General features: G+C 43.2%; 1 protein-coding gene across 2 annotated transcripts; it reads left to right on the top strand.

Moving 5' to 3' along the window:
- Positions 1 to 2,207: 2,207 nt before the first annotated feature.
- On the top strand, positions 2,208 to 12,708 carry RAD51 (RAD51 recombinase). Of its 2 annotated transcripts, none has more exons than XM_083619142.1 (10): positions 2,208 to 2,361; positions 2,982 to 3,095; positions 3,608 to 3,745; positions 3,973 to 4,090; positions 4,766 to 4,857; positions 5,662 to 5,756; positions 6,607 to 6,720; positions 9,029 to 9,158; positions 9,319 to 9,440; positions 11,890 to 12,708. In XM_083619142.1, exons 2-10 carry the CDS (start codon positions 2,994 to 2,996, stop codon positions 12,011 to 12,013), a joined length of 1,035 nt encoding a protein of 344 aa, XP_083475268.1. In that variant the 5' UTR covers positions 2,208 to 2,361; positions 2,982 to 2,993; the 3' UTR covers positions 12,014 to 12,708. The 2 variants fall into 2 exon arrangements, with proteins under 2 accessions (XP_083475268.1, XP_083475267.1); XM_083619141.1 differs by having other exon boundaries at positions 2,216 to 2,361; positions 2,963 to 3,095.
- Positions 12,709 to 13,826: the final 1,118 nt, after the last annotated feature.

Raw genomic sequence — 13,826 nt, 5'->3', positions numbered from 1 at the left:
CTGAAAGTTGCCCTGTTGTTGCTCTGTACACCTCTACTAGCACAAAGGCATTAATTGTGGAGTCCAAGTCATGACTGTTCCAGCTGACAATCAACTGAGGCTGCAAAACCAAAGAGAAGCAGACCAGCCTCTGTAACCAGCTAGGCATCACTGGAATATTACACTGCCTGCCTCCCAGAGACAAGCCAGAGCAACTGCACCTTCTGGTCCTCTGCTTTCTTGACTACTGAGCCTTGCTGGGGTTGCACTGGGCTGAGCAGATGAAAGGGTTCCTGGCTCTGCCTCGTTAATTTCTGCATCTATCAAATTTACTCTTATCAGTACCAATCAGTAATCATTTGATAACATTTATTAATCAAAGTAGAACAGATATCTCATTGCTTCAGTTCATTTTTAAAGAAGTTTGCAGTTGATTAATAATTGCCTCAAGTTAGCACTATGCTGTTATAAAAGTTCCCCAACCTGTAGCTGCTTTTTCAGTGCTGTAGTGGCTGTTCTACATAGCTTTTTCTGACGAAACAATTACTATTGGTAGAAGAGCCATGTAGAATCAAATAAAGCAAACACCAACCTTCTTAGGCCCATGGGTTCCCTGGGATTTTTGAGTGAGTGCTCTTGGTACCACCTCCTCTGGTTCCTTCTTGTGTCACTCCCATGGATCAGCTCCCTACTTAGAAGGTGCATGCACACACTTTTGCACAGATCCCTTAGGAAAGCAAATGTCATTGGGAGGGCCTTAGAGGCTTCCTGTGCACCAGGGTAAGACATAAAGGGTGCCTATGGGGGCTACTTGGGACTAGGAAACTTACTGTTTTGATGTTAGGCTGTGCTTCACCGTCAGAGGGCACTCCTGCTGCAAGTTTTTGACAGCTTTCAAATTCCCATTTGTTTTACTGGCTAATTAAAATGGAAAGTTGCTGGTTGGAACTGTAGTGTATATTTGTTTATTAGAGTAGCCCATTGCATCTGCTTGGCTATCTGTTCCAGATGATAGCAGGGTGGATTGGTTTTAAATTGGCAGTTTTAAAAAACCCAATGTAAATCAAGTTTCCCGTTAATAAGTCTCTCTATATACCCTCACAGCAAAATTTGGATCTCAGCAATCCCACCACCGTTGTCACCTGGCAAGAGACGATCAGGATGAATGTTGGCATCCATCTGTCTGGAAAGACAATGGAGTGTGCCTCTGGGGGTGAAGTCAAGCTGCTGTATTAGCAGCACCGAAATGACTTCCCCAGGGCGCAAGCCTGGACAGTGCATACGGAGGTCCTGGGCTGCTCATGCAAGACCCCCATTGTCAGCCTGTCTTCACATGCAGGGAAGTCTAACTAACTGAGGTTTTGATACCCATTGGCTACTCCCACCTGGTTTAGCTGGCCAGTCAAAGCCATTCTGAGGTGTGGGTGCTACCTATCCCATGCTGACAGCATATAGAACACACATCTGCATCTAGATGAATGCAGGGTGGGGACCAAAGGTGGACAGAGGCAAGGTTAAAAACAAACTCATAGGAGCCAACTCCTAGGGGCCGAGGAGTCTTTGCCCCCCCAATAAAATATCAGAGGGAGCTGGGCCTCCCAACGTTGACGGGCACTGCCATTCAAATGGTGTGCATGCATGGCATCGTGATTATGTAGGGCAGGGCTTACCTCTCTCCCCCCGCCCCATATTTTGTTCAAGTTGGCACTCCTAGACAAATTACCCCAGAAGGAGCACAATGTGTCCCCCCCCCAGAGGTACTACCCCTCCTTTAACACCCCATATACTATATTTTAAAGCCACGTGTGCGTGCATGCGCCTGTGCGTCAACATTCCAAGAGTGAATTGTGTGAGGAGAAACGACCAGGGGTAGCGTTTGGGTTTCAGGTTCCTCTCTTCCCCAATATGTGTTCCACAGATGCGGCCACCAAGTCCAAACCTCTTCAGCCTGCTGTGAATACAAGGTCTAGACTACTACCCTGAGTGGACCACCGCCCCGCCCCTTGAAATCTACCAACACCCCAGATGATGTTGGGCTACAACTCCCATCATCCCTGAGCTCTGGCCTTGCTGGCTAGGGGTGATGGGAGTTGTAGTTCAAGAACATCTGGGGACCCACAGGTTGAGAAAGGCTGCCTCAGAACTTTTGAAGGGAGCGGGGCGTGGCTTAAGAGGAAGGCACGCGTAGGCCCCGCCCCGCTACAATCCGCTAACGAGCCGCAGCCGACGGACGAGCGCCAAACCCGGGAAAGGGAGCATGCGCGCTGGAGGCCTCCGCCCTTCCGAGACGTCGCTACGCGCGTGCGCGTCCGTTGCGTCACGCAGTGGCGGGCTCGTCTGAATCCGGAACGGGGACGGAGGGACCGGAGTGTGTGAGCGGAGGTGAGTCTGTGGGCCGCTCCTCTCGTCCTCCTCCCGTTCGCCCTCGCGGGACGTAGAAACGGCCTTTCTCCGCCATCCCCCCTCCGAATGGCGTCCGTCGTTGTTGGGTCACTGAAAGGCCCAGGGAGCGGGTTGGGCTCGGGCTTCCCGGCCTACCTGAGAGAGGGAGAGGCTAAGGAATAAGGAGCTGCTCGCGAGGCCTCCTGTTCCGTGTGCTTTTGCCTCTGCTGCGCTACCTTGTTTGCTTATTGCGGTTTATGCACCGCCTTTCTTCCGCGAGCAGCCCAGGGAAAGCGCAGTTAACAAAGCAAAAGCACCCTGAAACGATTTAGGCTCTCTAAAAACAGAGGCAAGCTTAAAAACAAACACGTGAAAGCAGTTACGGTTGAAAACTGTTACGTGGCAGTTCGCCAATAAAATGTGAATACAAAATGTGGGAAGGTGGGTTAAGCGCAAACCTACTCCAAAGCGAGTGAGCGAACCTCTCTGGTGTTACAGTAGTGGTGGTAGCGTCCTGTGTGAGCATAAGGTTGTAGCAGTAAGATGAAATCGTTGTTTACAAAAAAATCACATCACTGAAATTGCATAACTCCTGCATTAGGTACTTCCTGTTTTGATAGGAGCATTGACTGATGTGCGCCATGGCCATGCAGTTGCAACGTGAGGAAGATGAAAGTCTGGAAACATCAACAGAGGAGGGACGCTTTGGTCCTCAGCCCATTTCACGGCTAGAGGTATGTGACCAATGGGGAACTTAAGGTTATAAAATGCACGCTTGTGATTAAATGTCTATAGCGGCCCAAACTTTCTGTAACTGAATCTTTAAAATGTTAAAGTACAAGATTCATTGCAATTGCTCATATCATTTTTAATAAAATATACACAGGCACAGATATACACAGCAATATGTACCTCAGAGACCTGCTTTTTGCCAATGACAGCTTTATTAAAACTTTACTGAAAGTTGTTTATCTGATCTGTCTATGAAGGAATGAAAATATAGCAATTTTAAAATCAATTGTATCCAACTCTAAAATGTAATGTTTTTAGAAGCAATATTTTGCATGAAGTGAGATCGTTAACACTGAAAGCAGAACCCCATGTGTGTCTATTGCACCTGTTGAGTTCAATGCTACTTACTGCCAGAGAAGTACAAAATTATGTTAAAATGTGATAAGCTGCAACTGAAGTGATTTATTCAAGAATCTAATGTTTCATACTGAGTAATATATATTGTCTTGTATAGCAATGTGGTATTAATGCCAATGATGTGAAGAAGTTAGAAGAAGCTGGATTTCACACAGTTGAAGCTGTTGCCTATGCACCAAAGAAGGAATTGCTCAATATTAAAGGCATAAGTGAAGCTAAAGCAGATAAAATCCTGGTAATTATACTTAACGCTGTTATAATGTATATATATTGTTTTCAAGAGGCTATGGGAATACAATGCTCTTTGAAAGTTTTTCAAGTAAGAGATGAATGCATATTTTTTCTAAGTCTTATTATAGTATAGTTTGGAATAAACAATCCTAGCAACAAAAAGAGTGGGAGTTTTAATATAGGGATGCAGGTGTTTATTACTCAGTCTTTTGATCTTACCTTGTTTCTCAGGCAGAAGCAGCAAAATTGGTACCAATGGGATTCACCACAGCAACAGAGTTTCATCAGCAGAGGTCAGAGATCATTCAAATCACGACTGGGTCCAAAGAACTTGATAAGCTGCTTCAAGGTATATATATTGGTGTAACCCTTGATTTTTTTAATGTAATTTTATCACACATTATAAATACAAAACCAAATATGGAATAGTTGCTATAGGCGTACATATAAAATGCAAATTTAAGTGTTTATGGGCTGCCTTTCAGGGCATAGCCTTCATAAGTTGATGTAGAGAGCTAGCTAATATATATAAAGGTACATTATAAAGATCATAACAAACACTCAGGCAGCAGCTTAAAAAGTAAGATATGCACATAGCACACTTATATAGCTTCAAAGTGCTACGTAGGCTGGATCCTTATAGACACTTCACCTGAGAGTATGTCCTGTTGAAATCAATTGAGCTTCTGAGTAAACATGCCTCCTTAAAGACTAGGGCGATCTGTATCCCTGCTTCACAAAGCATTTATGATTTGTTCATTATAAATCACATTCCATAGCTGGGAAACCAGTTCAAAAATAATTTCAATAGTAACTTCACAAAGAAATGTACATCTAGTTGTTGTTGTACTAAATACTTTTTCTTCCCATTTTATTATTAAAAAGTGGCTGTTATATAATTTACTTGTCATTTAAGAACTTTAATCTAAATTCTGTCCTCAAGAGTTCTGTAATACTCTGATATCTGCTGTTTATATGATTATTGATAAGAATCTGAAGTATGTTGCATTTCTTTCTTGTAAAGGAGGAATAGAAACTGGGTCTATTACGGAGATGTTTGGGGAATTCCGCACGGGAAAGACTCAGTTGTGTCTCACACTGGCAGTAACCTGCCAGGTAAGTGGCTTACATAAGTACTGGACAAAAAAATTAACCCCCCCCCCCCCCGTTTCATGCATTTTTTAATGAACTGAAGTATAATTTGCATGATTAGAAAGACAATGCATGAGATCTTGTGATACTGAAGGCTGAGCTAGACATTTAGCGTCCTATGGGGCGAATGCAGGCTTTCGCTGAAGCTTGGAGAGTGAGAGGGGTCGGTGCGCACCGACCCCTCTCGCTCTCCAGGCTTCAGGAAGCTATCCGCAAGCCTTGGGAGCCCGCAGGAGTTCCCGCCGGGCTCCCTAGGCTTGCGGATAGCAGCCTGCACCCTGAAGCCTGGGGCGCGCTGAGCAGCGTGCCCCGGGCTTCGGGCAGATATCCACAAGCCTAGAGAGCCTCCCAAGGCTTGTGGATAGCATCCTGTTCTGGGGTCTGGGGAAGCTCAGGCTTCCCCAGCCCCGCGCCTGGGGGGGGAATTCTTTATTCCCCCCCCCCCAAAAAAAAAAAACTAGGTGTGCCCTATAGGGTGAAAAATTACGGTACCTTTTTCCTCACTATCTTTCTAACTGTCCTTGTAAAAAATATATATAAAAAAAAAATCTAAGCATTGCTGGCAAAATCACCAATCTTTACTTTTGTCTCCCAGATGTTCTAGAATTGCAGACATGTTTTTTCCCTGTTCCTGCATGATCCTGAGAGAATACTTTAATTAAACACATTAAGCTGTACGCACATTATAGAAAGATGCTCTTAGGTTTAAGTTTCCCAGAGATCAAAACGTTGTTGTGACTAACTGGATTCCCACCCTTTTTTTGTTAGCTCCCTGTTGATCGAGGCGGTGCTGAAGGGAAGGCCATGTACATTGACACAGAGGGCACATTTCGTCCAGAGCGATTGCTTGCTGTGGCTGAGAGGTCTGTAGTTGGAATAATTGGTGTTGCATCCAGAGTTCTGTAGAAGATTGTATAACAATACTGCCATCTACTGACAGTTGATTAAATAAATGCATGGTACTCGGTATCAAGTCCATAGTGAACTTGATATATTGTTAAACATTTCCCACTGAAAGTGACATATCATTTGCTTCTGTCAAATCTGTTTATTAGATTTTTATTCCATTTTTCAGATGAATCTCCTCACAAAGGGACAAGCATAACACTAACAATACAAAAGCACAATTCAAAACATTTAAAACACCTCAGAACATTACAAATAGCCACTACATTAAAGCCACAGTCTACCAAGCACAGTCATATAAACAGAATTAATTAGATTAAATGTGAGAATAAAGAAAACACAGGGCATCAGATTTGGCTACATGCTTCTACAAAAAATGGACTTGGAGAAGTGATAGTTATATTAATTAACATGATAGTTACATTGCTCCCTGGGCAAACTTGAAAACTTGAGTTTTCTTGAAAGGGAATTGAATGAAAGTGCACATTGTAAGCTTGAATGCAACAAAGCAGAGAAATCTGACAAAATTATCTCTGGTACGTCACTTGCAGAGAACAACAGGAAGGGTAATAAAGAAAAGCTATTCAATATAAATGGAACATATAACATGGAAGTATTTTTTAAAAAAACAAAGTTTGCTTTATTAAGAGTTCATAGTACAATATGGTGGAAATGGTGTGGGGGAGAAGTAGCAATAGATACTCTTTGTCAAGCAAGCTTTGATCAGATTCATTTAAAAGGTGTCTTATAATGCCTGCCACTTTGTTAGGCAGAATCACATTCTCTTTTGCTTGGTTTATTTCCTAGGTATGGCTTATCCGGCAGTGATGTGCTTGATAATGTGGCATATGCACGAGGATTTAACACAGACCATCAGACCCAGCTTCTTTACCAAGCATCTGCTATGATGACTGAATCAAGGTAACCTCAGTAGAGGGGATTTTATTCTTTAAGAAAGTGTATCTTCTAAGCCCAACTCCAACTGGCAGAGCAGAAGAATACCATGGTAAAGGCAATGACCAATTTACTTGCAACTGCACACATTGCGGCAACCCGGATATGGCCAGAAGAGTGGGTGGGGTGGGCTTATGTGTCCTGCCAACACACACAGGGCTCAGGAATGTAACCCCCATTCAAATTCACCATTGCCTGTAGTATCAGAAGCTGCTGATTGGGGCTGAACTAATGGTGTTGAGTAGAACTAATAGAATTGCACTCTCACCATCCAGATGCAGACCTTAGTCATGTATCAGAGGCACTCAAGGTTGTGTTTCTATTTTAAAACAGGGTAGGGTCCAGACTAGAATGGGTCTAAGGCAGAGGTTTTCAACCTTTTTGAGTCCACAGCTCCCTTGACCAACTACATTTGTTCTGTGGCGCCCCAGTGGGGCTCAGGAACCCACTTATATCAAGCCTTGCCTGCAGAGCTAGCAGACCCTCACCGCTTTTCAAACACCCTCTCTTGTGGAGTGTTGCCTCAGCCTCCTCTCTTGTCCCCTCTCCTTGGGAGTCCTCCGGGCACTCACTGCTGCCCTCCCCCCCGCCCCGCCCCAAAGAGAGGTGCTTCCTCACACTGCCCCACAGGGGCTTGGGACTTGTCTGTCCATTCCCAACAGCAAGGGCTGGCGGGCTGGCTGGCTGGGCTCCCTAGTCTGCTTGCTTGCTTACTCCGAGGCTACCTCAGCTCCTGGCAACCAGCACCTCAACCAGCCCCAGAGGCTTGTAGCCAGGGCTGCTGCAACAAACAGCTGTGCAAGCCTTTGGGAGGCAGAGACGTGATAGGGCATCAGAGGGAAGGAAAGAGGGACTGAGGCCATTGTTACCCACAGCACCCCTGACCATCAATTCAAGGCGTCCCAAGGTGCAGTGGCACACTGGTTGAAAACCACTGGTCTAAGAAATCAGTTGAGGACCCTCTGGAACAGCATAGTACTTGGGGCTGCATGAGGAAAGGGGGAGAATTGGCAAAATCCAGTTGGATAACCAATTTTCTTCACAAATGAAAGAAGTTATGTATTATCCAATAACAAAGTTAACTGGCAAACAAAACTTTTAGAATAACTAAGAACCAAAGCAGTTTCTAGTAAATAAGATTATTGAAGGCATATTTTGGTGGAGACACACAGTTATTGAACTCCCTTTCCCTAAAATGGAGTTTCACCAGTGTTCTCCTCCTCTGCCCCCATTTTTCTTTGACATGTAACTGCATCTATTTTTTAAGCTGGCTTTTAAGATCTGATCTGCATTTCTTCTTAAACCTAGTGTATTTGTTCTATTTTTATTGCTCTGATTTATTATTATTGTTTCCATTTTAATTAAATGATTTTTACTCTGGTTTTATTGTATTTTTGTTGTAAGAGGCTTTAGTTATAAATAGAAGAGTTCAGTCTGCATTAAATAAGGGTAAATACAAAGTTAGAAAGCTGTTTTTATGGGGGGGAATACTTAATAACACTTACGTTTGCTTTCTAAATAACTATTTTAGCTATGTGGCTCACTTGCGCAAAAAACCTCTTCTCATGCAAATGCGATTCCCCTTACCCCCCCCCCCATCACCACCTCACCTTTTCCAGAGGGTTTGGGGACTCATGAGCAAATTGCTGGCGGTGGGGGGGGGGGGGAGGAAGTTCCAACACACCCATTAGTGTGGCACTGGATCTCACAGAACTTACTGTATTTAGTTAAAATAGTTCTTTAGAACGTTGCCAGCTGATTTGTCAGTAAGCCCCATTCTAAGCAGCAAAATAGATAACACCCCTTACTACAAGATGACAAGATGAATTCCAAGTTGGCCGTTTCCTTCTCTCCCAAATATTTCATGGAACAGTGATACCTGTTTTACAGAAAGAAAACTACAGGTATTGATCCTGATATTGCTTAGCCAATTACAAGAACTTGTTTCATCTTTTATAGTTTTAAAGTAGCATTATCGTAAGGGAAGATGATGGGTTGTCATCAGTAAGAATTTCTGCCAAACAGTAAGGTTTTAGAATTTAGTGAATACAAAGAGAGAAAACAAGATGGCATTTGAGCTTGAGTTTGTTTCAACCAAATATGATTTTAGGTAAAGATTGTGTGGTTACAGATACATCTTTTCTCTGACAGATAATTAGTTGTTCCATTGAATTTGCTTAAGGACAGGCCAAGCTGCACACAAAAGTAAGATTATCTCTTCAAGCCAGGAGTGGAAATCTATGCATAGTAATGCCCACCTGTTGCATTCTTTCAGGTATGCTTTGCTGATAGTGGACAGTGCTACAGCCCTTTACCGGACAGATTACTCTGGCCGTGGTGAACTGTCAGCCAGACAGATGCATTTGGCCAGATTTCTACGTATGTTGCTTCGAATTGCAGATGAGGTAAATTAATAATCTGACCTACCTGTCATTTTTGTTCCATTTGCAAAGTTCAGGGCAAGTGTTTCTGGACACGCTTATACTGGTGAAAGGGACAGACCACTGGAAAATATTTTTACATCAAAGAAATTAAAAATGATCACGTTTTTTTTTTCTATGGCAGTTTGGTGTGGCAGTAGTAATCACGAACCAGGTGGTAGCACAAGTAGATGGAGCTGCAATGTTTGCTGCAGATCCCAAGAAACCTATCGGAGGAAATATCATTGCACATGCTTCAACAACTAGGTAAAATGTCAAATTATTAGTCTCTTGTCTGCATTACTTTTTCAGGTTATCCTTTGACCAAGTGTGAAATGTTTATATGGTTGGAGGTCTATATGTGGAGCTTAGTAGTTTCATTCTTGGAGCAAGAACAGGTTTTGTTCTTCAGGCAGAATTCGAAAGTTGATATGATCATCATTTTCAGCTTGTGCCCTAGCTCAAAGCAGCTGGCAGCTTTAACAAAATGTAAGATACATTGAAACATGATGGCTTAAAGGTATAAAGATACAAATTCCTAAAAATGGCCGGATTTGTATCAAGTGTACCTTAAAAAAATAAGTTCCCGAGCTCAAGGATAGCCAGAATTGAGTGACTTTGTGCCAACCAGCCATCTCAATAGGTTTATAGATGATATCAGCTGAGAACTGGTTGATGGACAGTTATGATAGGAAAATAAAGGAGCAGCACACTCTTCAAACAGTGTTGAAGAAGAAGAGGAGGAGTTTGGATTTGATATCCCGCCTTTCACTCCCTTTAAGGAGTCTCAAAGCGGCTAACATTCTCCTTTCCCTTCCTCCCGCACAACAAACACTCTGTGAGGTGAGTGGGGCTGAGAGACTTCAAAGAAGTGTGACTGGCCCAAGGTCATCCAGCAGCTGCATGTGGAGGAGCGGAGACGCGAACCCGGTTCCCCAGATTACGAGACTACCACTCTTAACCACTACACCACACTGGCTCTGTTAAACTGATTTAAGATGAAACTTGATGCTAGGGATTGTGAATAGTAGTAGAAAGATCTAGTGCAAACTAGAAGCACTGGCAGTCATGTGCTTCCAGTAACCCTTTCTCATCAGTAGGTGGCCTGTGTTAGTCTTTTCTCATTATGTCTCTAAAACAGCTTTCAGAGAGCACTTTGCAGATATAGCCTCAAGGTTATGAAGACAGAAAAGCAGTTGCTGAGTGTGAATGTGATAGAAAGGCCTCACAGTTGACTTGCCAGGTGGTGTTGGTGAAGGCGTTTATGAGAAATTAATATAAACATAAATGCAATTATCACTAGGAAGTTGCTCCACCATGCCACCTGATGCAAGCTAGGGTGGTCCTATGATTTGGAAGCAAACAGGGCCACCCAAAATGAAGGTAGTGGTTTTTGCATTCTTGAGGCAACTCCCTAGGTATGCAGAAGTATATTAGTTTGCCAATTAAAAGAAATATTTGTAAACATAAACCAATGAACAGTTTTCAGGGCCCATAGAATGTTAAGGGCAATTGAATTCTGAAAGTGACCATTGAAATAGATACAAGTAAAATAAAAATGGAGGGAAGGAATTGGTCTGCTTCAGCCCTTAGGACTGCAGAAGGAGAATATATGTCATGTCATTCTTGCACTAAAAATGGAAGCAAGGCAAAAGAACATCTACACCATACCCTGCCAATCTCATTCCCCAGAACCCCTCAGCAATAAAATACTGGTTTCATGCTGGGTGCTAGCCTTGAACCGGAGTTCTTCAGCACATTATAGCGCAACAAGAGAAGGTTTCAGAAAAGTGGAGGAGAAAAAAAAGTGTCCTTTTTCCTTTTACACATCATGAAAGCCCCCAACCCGCCACCCTAAAGCACTATGAGGTTCCTGTTCCAGGGTGAAGGAGTTCTCCTGTAAGCAGCTGGAGATGCACTGTAACAGTCTACCGTGAATCCCCATTTGCGTGTCTGAGGTTGGGAGGAGCTACCTTTCATGGTCTCCTTAACTGTCCTGTTCCAAAATAACTTCTGATTAAGTTATTATGAAGCAGGCTAGCTGACCAGGGAGCAGTGAGACACAAACTGCTGTGGATTATTGAATATGATAAGACTGCACAGTTGGATGTTGCGTCATATATCAATCTCTACTTGAAAGATAAAATTTGCATGTTGAATGTAACTCAGCATTTGTACATGCCTGCAAATTGCCCCTCACCTAACTGCCTGTGGAAAGAAAGAATTGTCCCCCGTTCTCTTTTCTAGCCTTAAGTTCTAGAGGACTGTACATCAGGTTGCTTCACACTCTCAAAGCAGAAAGAAATAGACCTGAGTCTATAGACCTCAATTCCTCAATTGAGGAATTCCTCAGTTCCTCTGTGAGAGAGTACTGCTCAGTTGGGGGGGGCGGGGGGGGAAGAGGAAGGAAGTAGAGAACAAGGAATCCTCGCAACTCAGCAGGTGAGTTGTTATATTAATAGTCGGACCTGTTTGTTTGCCTGCCTGCTTGCCTTCCCACTCAGAAAGGAATGCTGCAACCATTTTCAACCTGCTGTGAGAATAAGCTCTTTGCCTCACTTACCCATTCTCACCCCCTTAATTCACAATAATTTATCACAGGTGGGGAGAATTAACTTGTAGATAATTGATCTGGAGTCGCATGACTGCTAAGTATTTTTACTTTAAATAGATAAACAGTTGCAATTGAATAAATGCATTAATTTCTTCCTGCCAGGCTGTACTTGAGAAAAGGTCGGGGTGAAACTAGAATATGCAAAATCTATGATTCGCCTTGCCTCCCTGAAGCAGAAGCCATGTTTGCTATTAATCCTGATGGAATAGGAGATGCTAAAGACTGAAGAATACCATATTTCAATTTGCAAGAAGAGAGTGGTCAAAAAAGGCTCTCCTTTCCATATGGTCCTTCAAGATGATTCTTCCACCATAGCTTTAGGCTTCAGACTGCCACAGAAAGCTTCCATACACTATACTTGGACTGACTACTCCTGCTGGTGTTGCTGCAACTAGTTGCAAAACAAACCTCAAGGACTGTTTGTCCTGCTGACCCACATCTGATGTTTGTCGGCGTGGTGGATCCTTCCATTGTTTAATACAGTAATGTGGTGAGAAACAACTTAAACATTTACAAAATGTGTGCAAAGCTTATGGATACAGAAAGTATGAAATACTGAACATTTCCTTGTTATAGTGACTGATGCCAAAGCAGAATGGAACAAGTATGTTCAGTAAAGGAGATTTGCTTATCCTAAAATTCAAGCAGCTGCCAGTTCAGATTAGAGGCTTTTTAATAAAGGCATTAGCAGAGAACCTGTTTGAACTGATAGCTCTACATCTTTAGAACAGAAACTGAAATTAACTTTTTTTATTACTCTGTTTGCACTGCTGTAAATTGAGATGTTATTTGCATCAACCCAGAAAAGCTTGGCATCTTTCTATGTAACAGCGTTGCTGAGATGTGCTCTGCATCTTTATCTTCTGCCTGTAAATACTTTCTAGACAATTTGATTTAATTAAAGTTAATCATACACATCTAGCAGTTTGGCTTTAGCAATCGGTGCCTGTTGTGTTCTTACTCTTATTCATTGCTCTGTGGCAAACACAAATGTACAGGAAATCATATTTAAACTCCTGTAAGCCCCAGATAATAAGGCCTAACAATAAGTATCTGGAGAGCACCATGTTGGCAACCTCAGACATAGATTACATGTGGATCCCAATGAAAGAATAATCCAGGCAGAGTTTGTTATGCTTTGCAACAGAAAAATCAAAATGATTCTAATGCAGACATTTCATTTGTATGCTTTGGATTAGAAATGTTGGAAGCTACTTTATACTGAGTCAAACCATTGGTCCCTCTAGCTCAGTAATGTCTACACAGTACTGAGCTAGAGCTTTGGACATCGAGTATCTCTTAGATGCCAGGGGTTGAACCCAGGCGCATCTGCATGCAAAACAAATGCTCTGCTCCAGAGCTCTCATCTTTCCCTGGAGCACTGAGTTGCATTGTTTTAACTTCTACAAATTCAGTGGATTTTCACAAAGGTCTAGTGCAGGGGTCTGCAACCCGCGGCTCCGGAGCCGCATGTGGCTCTTTTACACCTTTGCCGCGGCTCCAGGGCGGATACTAGCGAGGGGAGGAGGCGCATTGTGCGCCCCGACACTCCCCACTGTGGCGGGTGCTGTACTGGCTGTGACGTCGCATGGGGGCGGTGCGTGCGTTAGTCACGCACCGTCCCGACGTCACCTTCCCGCCCGCCCGCTACATTGTAAGGGGCATGTATGCTGGTCACTGCATTGAAAGGGGGCATGTACGCTGGTCACTGTTTTGAAGGGGAGTGAAGAACACACACACACACACACACACACACACACAAAAGGTAACTTGTTAATTTAACGTTTATTTCTATGAGGAGGAGTAATTCTGAGGGGTCAAACAAAGAAATAATAAAAAAAAGTGACAAAAAAGTTATTTTTATAATGACGAGTTTTGCGGCTCCCAGTTTTTTTTTCTTCGGAAACGGGTCCAAGTGGCTCTTTCTGTCTTAAAGGTTGCAGACCCCTGGTCTAGTGGGTGAAAAGCAAGCAAGGTAGACATGAGCTGCCCAGAGGACAAACAAAAGCCCATTTAGCATTATTTACCAAAGCTTTAAA

This window comes from Podarcis filfolensis, assembly GCF_964270895.1.
Source record: "Podarcis filfolensis genome assembly, chromosome: 1".
Lineage (NCBI taxonomy): Eukaryota > Metazoa > Chordata > Lepidosauria > Squamata > Lacertidae > Podarcis > Podarcis filfolensis.
This window is presented reverse-complemented; position numbering and strand designations above follow the sequence as displayed.